Raw genomic sequence first — 10,459 nt, forward strand, 5'->3', positions numbered from 1 at the left:
ATGATAGTGGAAGCGACAGTGGACTCAGTAGACTATTTAAAACTCAGAGAAGTGTTCCCGGGTATTACCATCAAGGGCGTCCCTCTCCATCTGGCGCTATATACGGACGACATGTTGTTGTTTGTAGACTCCCCAAGAACACATATCCCGATCATACTCCAGACAATAGAAGAGTTTGGCTCCTTATCGGGGTACAAAATAAATACAGAGAAATCAGAGATCCTGTGGCTCAGGAAACATCAGCACTCCACTCATGACCTCCCGTTTGTGGAAACAACGGAAAGTCTTCTTTATCTAGGCATACACCTGCATAGAGACCCGGAAAAAATCTATAAATTAAATTTAGCCAACAAATGTGTGCAACTATCTTCCCAATTGTCAAACTGGCTTGACCTCCCCTTGGGACTATCGGGTAGAGTTCACTTGATCAAAATGATGATACTACCCAAAATATTATACCCAATGCATATGCTACCGTTTCTTTTGACTAATGCGGATACACGCCTCTTATCTAGGGCAATATCACGATTTATCTGGAAAAAAGGGAAACCGCGAATAGTGATGGAAAAATTACAACTTCCTTATTCTGCGGGGGGACTAGCCCTTCCAAATTTAAAGCTATATAACTGGGCAGCGCTGGCTAGGATGGTAATAGACTGGCAGTTAGATACAACCCATTTTGGGGATGATAAACTTGAGAGAGCGATAGTAGCCCCTATCTCACTGACATATTTGCCCTATGGGAATGGAAGAACCCTCCCCACTGAACTCCTCACTAATGTGACTTACAGAGACCCGCTAAGGGCCTGGTACAAAATACATAAATATTTAAAGACTGACTCCCCCTCGCCCAGGTTTATCCCGATACTGGGTAACCCGGACTTCCTGGCTGGCATGGATCAGGAACCCTTCCGAGTATGGGAGGGAATGGGACTAAAAGTACTGGGAGACACACTAGATCCACTGCTACACACAGTTAGATCTTTCCAGGACCTCAAGACCAGATTCCACATCCCAAACAGACATTTTTATGCCTATTTGCAGTTGAGACACTATATGGGCTCACTGCAGTCTTCCAATGAAAGATTCTGGGAGGCTTCGCCTTTTGCAATAGCACAAACTCTGTTCCGGGCGGGGATCATTCTCGCTTTCCCCACATTTACAAACGCCTGATACAGCAAAACGAATCTATGATCCTAACAAAATTATTGTCAAGACATGTATCCGCCTTTATGGTGGAACCCACGGTACAAGATGTTAAAGAAAGCCTGGAAAAAACCAGACAGGCAACATTAGCGGTGTCACAAAGGGAAACGCAAATTAGAGTTTTACATATGGACTACATCACACCACACAGACTATCAAAGTGGGACAAAGAAGTCCCAGATCACTGTATCAAATGCAGACTACCAGCCCCGTCGTTACATCATTACTTTTACACTTGCCCGAAGATCAGGAGGTTCTGGGGGCAATGTCAATACTGGTTGAAACTCACATTTCGGATAGAAATTGACCTCACCGAGACAGAAATCTTCCTGTTCAAATGGGACGACAGCCATAAAAAACTACATAAATTCCTCACCTTATACACAATTCTTGCCAGACAGTGCATCCTTAAGAGATGGATTGTTCGACAAGCACAGACAATGGCACAATTAAAACATTTACTACTCAAGCAACTTTTTGTGGAACAACACGACGCTAGACTTGACACAAAAACCAGACTGCGCCCCCTTCTTAAAAAATGGAAAATATACATCGATACATTAGATTCATCTACACAGAAACAGATATTTAAACTATTTGCACACCTAGAAACCATTCTGCAGACTGACATGGGGGAGGGGAGACGCTCAATAGTGGGGTTAGAACAAGAGGGAGACTTCTCAGAAGTAATGCTGTATTGAGCTTACAAATAACAATATACCAACAAAACATAGGTTCATTTACATAAAAAAAAAATTCTCTTTCCCTGCCCCCCCCCCACGCTGAGTTTGTAACCAAGAACAGAAACACCACAGAAACCATTGTTAAAGATCTAAGATTACAATGTAAATAGTTATTAAAAATTGTCTGTTTATGTTTGTTTTAAATTTTGAAAAATTTATGAAGGAACGAAGCATATATCCAACAACACATACTAGAGAGAAGGACTTTACTCTCAAAACATGCTACCATGAACAATGTTATTTGCTTAGCCTGAATCAGGATATAAATAATGTCAAGCCAAATGCACTGTATTTTGTAACAAGAAATGCAAAAGATTTTTGTAAATGCTTTGTTTCCTTTTAATAAAGAGAATTTAAAAAAAAAGAATGATACATAAAAAACCATCCGATATGACAAATAAAGGAGTTGCAACAATATAAAGACACATTTGATGAATGGAGAAAAAGCCATATATGTGAGATATACATATGAAAATAGCACCACTGTCGCTTTAATTTCACGCAAGAAATTTGACCAATAGCGAAAAAGGAAGGTGTATAAAAGAAGGTAAATGAGGCACTAACAGCATCTTGATAAAGCCTTAAGCAGAGGGTGAAACGCGTAGAAGCTGTAAGCCTCAATCAACTTTATTGAACATTATATTAAGCACCCAGAGGATCTGTGTCTTTTTACCATATAGGTGTGAACGATATCTGCGTACATTTGTACTAAGTGCAGTATTTTCCACCTTCAAAAATAAAACAGACAGCGGTGAGGGTGGCTTACTCTACATAAATTCACTTGCGCAAGTGTAATCTTTGAATTTTCTGGAGTTACAAATTCCACGCTGAAATATTTTAAAGTTCGGTGACGTCACCTGTTTTGAAATCCGTAACTGTTTGTACCCCTGGCGGGTCTCGCCAAACCGGAACACAGAGTCTAGAACACAGGAGCTGTGGATGCAAGGAGACTTTGTTACTCGATACAAGTATCGTTCTTCCCTGCAAGTCTTCAGGGTAAAGTAACACATGTAATCGACTGTATCCATTTCATAAGAAGTGACGGTAAGACTGTTACAATTCAACTACTCTAAGTGACTGTAACAATTCAACTCCTCTAAGTGGCTTTTAAGAAAGTACAAAATTGTTCAAAATGACTTGTTGTTTTTAAGGGAGCGCGCTCCAGGATACTTTACCTTATAACGAGGTCCCTGAGAAAAACCTTATTTGCACTAATACTTTAAAGGTTATATGTTTTAATGGAGATTTTGCTTTTTCAATTTTTCATATAGCTGTTGGCCTTTTATTGTGATTCTGCTTTTATTGTTAATCTGATTATATTTTTGAATCTCATACGTAGAGAGTCTAGATAGATTTATAAGTGTAGACGATTTTTAACACCTTTTTGTATATTCATCGACACAGTTCATTTATATTTTATATTTTAGAAGCATATAAGCATTAATCTGAATTATTTTTTGCTAAGAACATAATTTCATGTAAATTAATAAATAATAAATAAGAAATACAATTTGATAAGCGTTTTTGATATACGTAAACATACATAGAAATAAAAATACTTGAGACTTGGAGGCCTATTTATGAAAGGTCTTGCGGACCTCATGAAACCGTGCGGATCAGGTCCGCAAGACCTCGCTTAATGAGGAGAGCTGCTGGGTGCAATGCCGCCCGCTGCTGACTCGCGGGGGGCCGCCAGCAGGGAGGTGTAAATCAACCCGATCGTATTCGATCAGGTTGAATTGCAGCGATTCCTGTCTGCCTCAGAGCAGGCGGGACAGGGTTATGGAGCAGCGGTCTTTAGACCGCTGCTTCATAACTGGTGTTTCTGATGAGTCTGAAGACTCGCCAGAAAACACGGCCCTTCAAGCTCCATATGGAGCTTGATAAATTGGCCTCTTGGTTTTAAGGTTGAAGGTTCTTTAATTCACAAGTTCAAAATAGAGAACATCTACCCAATCGTTTTGGATAATTTGTTTGTTCATATAGATTTAACAACCTATAGCTATCGAGTAGCGCCCTCTTTGTTTCTTTACAACCCAATTCCGAATAAATACGTATCTAGGAAGGAGATAAGGTATAAGAGTGGTTTAGATAGGACTGTTTTTTGGTGTATGCGCTAACGTAAACTTTTAATCTAAGATATAATATTTAGATGAATGTTGATTCATCTAACAAGTTACTGCTCCTGCAGCTTTCAAGCCCTGTGTTAAATGACTCATGTCGCCTTTTGCGGAACTGGGTGCTGCATGAGGCCATTTGAGAGATATTGGTTGCCTTTCAGTGGCAAAAGTAAACAAAATGTTACCTCATCCTTCATGTATCTCACTGATTTAGGCCAGTAGTACAGCAAAGTCAGGTGATCATAACATCAGATAACTGTCTCTTATGGTTGACTTGAGATGTATGTAGCTGCACACCTGCCCAGATTCTATAATCACTAGTTGATCAGCAATGCACTCTGACATTTGAGCATATTTTACTACAAAACGATTTGTCATTTTAAATGTACATGGAAATCAATTTTTCCTTTCATGATTCAGATAGAGCATATAATTTTAAACAACTTTCCAATTTACTTCTATTATAAAATGTGTTTCATTCTCTTGGTATCCTTTGTTGAATAATCAGCAAAACAGTACTGGGAGCTAGCTAAACACATGTGGTAAGCCAATTACAAGTTGCATATATGGGCAGCCGCCAATCAGAAGCTAGCTCCCAGTAGTGCATTGCTGCTCTGAGAATATCTAGGTATGCTTTTCAACGTTATCAAAGAGAACAAAACAAAATTAGATAATAGAAGTAAATTGGAAAATTATTTAAAATTGCATGTTCTATCTGAATTATTAAATAAACATTTTTGGCTTCCTAACCCTTTAACCTTGAAGGTGGGTATCAGTTGTAGTCCAAAAAATTGTCCAAACACCATAATCATCATGGTCTGCATAATTAAAATAAACAGTCACATTTAAATAAAAGCAGTCAAATTCCATTTTTACTATCTATTTTTGTCTTTTGCCTCTGGATAGAACAACAACGAGTGATGCTACTGGGCAGTTCTCCCACTGTTTTGAAGAAATATTTTCCTATTCCGCTGGAGAACTTGGAAGAAGAGATCAGGATAAGATCAGCTGATGAGGGGAAACTTTTCAGAGAAGAGTATAATGTAAGAATTCTTCTTTTTACTTTGAAATAAAGAACAATATACAGAGTAAAAGACACATATTCCTTGGCAAGACTTACAGCAGTTGTGTTTAAAAGAAATCTGTTGAATGTCCCTGCTTTAATATTTGTATTCTTCTGTTACCTTTAAAATATGTACAATCATGTTGTTTTCCATATTTCAAAGGTAATTAACGTTTTACACACTGAACCTTTTACCTTTAGTATTAATAATTCAATGCAGCTTTATAATGTTATTATACATATAATATGTACCAAGTATATACACATTTGCACAAGTATATTTAGGTATGCTTTTTTTTTTACAGTAGATTCAAAATTGAACTTTAATTTTCAGATAGAATATGCAATTTTAAACAACCTTCCAATTACTATCCAGAGCTGGTGCTACAATAGAGGCGACCGTCTAAGGGCGCTTTTGGGGGGGTTGGGGGGAGCGTAGATTTGGTGCAGAACATATTTTTATTTTTATTCAAATATAAAACAGTAAATAAAAGTTCAGTGGTACAGCAATAATTGTTTTGCTATTATATTCAGGTAGAAAGTATTGAATTACAAGGATACATAACTGTGTATAATCAAAAGGGCAATACAGTAATATTGTACAAAACACTAAACATAAACATTGGAACCTCATTTTTTATTTTTTTTGTAGGAAATGAATGCACCTCCTAAACTTCAACAGGCCACTCATGGACCTATGTAATCTAAATGGTTAAGAGGAGGAGCCCTAATGTTACATACGGTCACTCTTGGACGTTGAAATTTAGTTAGATAGTTATAGCAGGTTTAGAAGTTTGTGAAGAATGGAAAAAGACGAGACGCTCTGAAGTCTGTTAAATATATTTACTGTATTGGTTTTATAATAGGAGTGCAACTTATTAGGGAGAGATATTCTATGCACGTATATGACTAATGTGGCTGATCTGAGCAAAGTTTGTTTAGAATATGGGGATTGCTATTCGTTCCAGGTTGTATCTATTGTGGAGGTTAGGTTTATGAGCTAAGCAGTGTTTACTTGGTGTGTGGAAATGATGGTTTGATCCTATCTACATTTGTTAGGGAGCACAGGCTCTAGCTAGGTGTGTAGGTGTCTTTGAAACTCTGAAAGTCAGGGTACTATTAGTGTTTAGACATGGTACAAGTATTGGAGTAATTCCTGGTTATAACCCAGAGTGTTCATCTGGGCGAAATCATATATCTTCTCTATATATACCTCCGGATGGGCCATCACATAACATAGCAAATCTTTAGTATAGCATATAGAAATATATCAGTTTAGGAATATAAATTGAGAGCTTGGATAAGTCTGACCAAGTACACAATACTATACAGTCCTCTATTATTTTTACAATTACAATACTCAGCATACCCCCCTACCTCGGCCGCTGGCAGCGCGGCAGAGAACTGAGCAAGTTTGGGATATTTACTGTTAATAGAAAGAGCTGTATTCTAGGTAGTCAAGACAATAAGGCTGGGGTCAAATGTATACTAGTATAGTGAAGATATATCTCTGAAAATGGCCTAAGGGTATGAGTCATTCCAAACCTTCAGTTGTATAGCTCTAACTCAGAGTATATATTTTAAGAGTAAGCATTGTTGTGTGTGGCATGAGTAGAAATTTGTATATATTAAACTCACTGGTATTAACAGCATTTTATGCAGGTATAACTCATATTACAGAGGTAGATATAAATATTCACATTATGGATGTATATAGTCTGCATAGGGAGCTCTGAATTAGATAAACTCTATTTGATAGAGGGTAGGGTTAGACTATTGAATGAGACTCTTTAGTAAAACAGTATTAGGGACCTATATTAGTTGTAACTTTAATACCTTGCGTACTAATGAGAACCTGTCCCTAGGTTAAGTATAGTAAGATGAGGATTCTGTGAACCTACATTTAGAGAACTCTGCATCTGTGCATATATTTTACATATAAAACAGAGTTAGTTGTAGTCCCCACTATTATTTAATAAAATATGAGGATATAAAAGCACATTATAAGTGCTAGTCAATATAGGCACAGCTTGGTATATACATATATATAGGTAAACATTAGAGTATGTAAATGGAGAGATCAATCTGTCAAATAAAAAGAACTTAAAGAACAATTTCAGATATAACCCCCATAACTGTTTTGAATGCATCAAGCCTCATTTTGTGCTAACAGATTTTTTTTAATTTTTTTTAAAGGCAACAAGAAACCTATTTACAAGTTAACAAATACAATCACAGCTTGGTTATGTAAATATGTATAGGTAGACAATAGTAGACAAAGAGTAAAGAGAGGGTAAGGTTAAGCTATATAAAAGAAAATCTTTGTTATGGCAGTTCCCATAGGAGTAGCTCCCAATAAATGTCTATCAAACGTCAGACATGTTGGAAAGAGAACCCATACCTCTCATAAAGTTCAAACCAATCCCTAATTCTGATGCTTTTTGATGAGGAGCCCATCTGAAGTATCAGTGTTTTAATTCCAAAGTTATTGTTCTGCAGGTATACCTTTTGATATAGGGAACTCCAGAAACATGAAAGTCCTTGGATCTCGGTGTGTGGGAAGGCCTCCTGAACTGCTGCAGTCCGAAGTTGATTGCTCCAGGTACTTATCTCTCCGATCTGTGGGAACAATCCATAGATAGATAACATCAAGTACTTGGATGTAGAGGTTTACCTCGTTTCTGTATAGCCAAGCTCGGGTTCTCTAGTTGCGTTAGGCTGGCATCTGTCTTCTCTTGCGATCATTGGATCCAGCCGTAGGGCGCTGTGGTGCAGTTAAACTCTGGGCATGAGATTGTCAGGTGGCTCTAGGCTTCAACTCCGGCAGCAGTTCCGAGCAGTGACAGTCAGCGTCTAATGAAGGAAGCTGCTCTGTGTACCCTGTAGGAGAGGTAGTATAGTGATCCATAGCTGTGAGGAGTAAAGATCAGATCTTAGATCCCTTTCAATCTGTCCGGTAAAACTGCGTGATTGCATCATGCATCTTCGACTCCCATGCTGTCACAGCCTCTAGAGCTTCCATTTTGTTTGTACTGTTAGTCTCCCCATTCACCAGATAATGATACAGCTTTTGTTGGCAACCAATCAAAAAACAAACTTAGAGTGCTGGGGGGGGGGGGGGGTGGGGGTGTTTGCTAATTTTTCTGCTAGGCCGCTGCTTGAGATCCGCCACTATATCAGATTGCAAAGTTTTCTGGCTAAGATAAACTATAGTTTTGTGATATCATCTGGTCAGTAGGCATCCCTCATTTGGTGTAGGTTGTCCGTTTGAGGAGATGATAAGTGTGAAACAAGATATTGGAGGATTTCTTAGAAAATTATGTAGAGCCTCTTTTGCATCTTATCATGGCCGCTGCTTGGACACGCCCCCCAGTACATATTTTTTTAATGTGCATATTTTTATTTTTTTGCTGTCTAACTTTGGCTTCATAGGGCCCATATATGATGGCATAATGACTAGAATGGTATGGGACTACCCATACCAGAGAATGCAGGTCAGCCAGATCAGCTGAAAACAACTGTCTGAAATATATTATTGCACAGGCCCTGAGCTATCTGCAAATTTTTAGCAGCCTTCATAAAAGTCGGTGGAGCTGGTGACAGCAGTGTGACTTGCCTGTACCCACAGTCTAAAGGGTATTGCTGGGGACAATAGGCACTCTTAGGAGTACTGACCATCCTCCAACTTGCACAATCTTCTCCTGCATGATGCCTGGTGAAACCTAGAACAGTAGAATGAAGATAATCTTGATCATGTTGATGAGTGGTAAAAAATTCCAAACTAATTTTTAACCTCTTTTTAACCCTTGAGTGCTAACGACAGCTCTGAGCCATCGCAAAGTTTCCCACTCAGGTTTCTAATGAGGGCTCTGAGCCGTCGCTAGCACTCACCCACCTTGATAGAGGTCTGGGGGACCTCCATTCCACTCCCACTGCCCCAAACTCTGATTCCTTCACTGATGATGCATATGGTATATAAACTAAAATATTTCTAGAAAGTACACACCAAGCCGCATCAAAGGAGGGGCCACAATGTATTTCTAGCACCACGAAATAGCAATGTGCATAAAATAACTAAACAATATTTTTAAGCAAAGTGCCATATTCTTTACTTGCTGTGCACTCCAATTTTAATATATGTAGCTTCTCATTTGATGCGCCAAGGGTGTGCTTTTTTACAAATGTGTACTTTTTGTAGCAAATTTTAACTTCTCAAGTGGTTAGAACTGTATAGTTGCAGACATGGCAATTTTGAAATCTTCTTTAAAAAAAATAGACTTTCAACTTTACTGGGTTGTCTCTGCAATCAGACAGCTGTAGCCACCTAGAAATTAAGATACATTTATAAAGTACACTTTTTGGAAAGTACACCCTTGTGCATAAATGAGGGGCTACATGTTATTGCTACAAAATAGGATAATTTAATAAGTGGAATATGGTTTGTTGCTTTTATGCAAAGCACCATATTCCATTATTGTTGCGCCACCTCAATTATGTGCTAGAGATACATGTAGCCCCTCATTTGATGCGCCAAAGGGTTGAACTTTCTACAAATGTGTGCTTTGTGTACCATATTTTAATTTTCCAAGTGACTAGAAATGTTTAAATTGCAGACATGGCAATCTTCAAAATCGTCTAAAAAAAATAGCCTTTCCACTTTAATCGGGTTATGTCTGCAATCAGACAGCTGTAGAAACCTGGGAAACTAAGATACATTAAATAAAGTACACATTTTTGGATAGTACACCCTTGGCGCATTAAATGAGGGCCTACGTGTATTGCTAGCACAAAAATAAACAATGTAATAATAAGTGAAATATGTCTCTTGCTTATATATTATTATTTTTTAAGCAATGCAACTAATTCCATTAATTGTTGTGAACCCAAATTCAGCTATAACTGTTTAATTGCTGAAAACAGTGGAAAAAACAGTGAAATGTTCTTAATTTCTGCTTATTTCAGACAGGTTACCTACTAGGAATATTTATCCACACAGGTTTTGATAGAGCTTAGACAAATAAAATTACATACCATTATTTATTGGGTGTGTTTGTGTGTATATCAGTGTGTATGTATATGTATATATATATTTATTCAAAAAATGTGGTGGGTGCACCAGCTCAAACCCAATCTAATAATAATATAGTGGATAACCCAGGATAACTAAAAAATGATGTATCCAGGGGTGCAAGGGAGCATAAGAAGTATTGTTATTTAATAATGTAAGAAAACAAGATAGAAAACAAGAGGAGAAACGCCAGTATGCCCTATGCCAGCACAATCCATCAATAAAGTAAAAAAATAAGACTAACAGGTCTGTGTCGGGT

General features: G+C 37.8%; 1 protein-coding gene across 1 annotated transcript in view; it reads left to right on the forward strand.

Moving 5' to 3' along the window:
- Positions 1–4,989: 4,989 nt before the first annotated feature.
- Positions 4,990–10,459, forward strand: part of LOC128640488 (clarin-3-like) — a 15,305-nt gene continuing 9,835 nt past the window's right edge. Inside the window, exon 1 of the mRNA XM_053692966.1 lies at positions 4,990–5,112. Within this exon, the coding sequence (XP_053548941.1) occupies positions 4,990–5,112 (123 nt within the window). The remainder of the gene's footprint in view (positions 5,113–10,459) is intronic.

This window comes from Bombina bombina, chromosome 9 (assembly GCF_027579735.1).
Source record: "Bombina bombina isolate aBomBom1 chromosome 9, aBomBom1.pri, whole genome shotgun sequence".
NCBI lineage: Eukaryota > Metazoa > Chordata > Amphibia > Anura > Bombinatoridae > Bombina > Bombina bombina.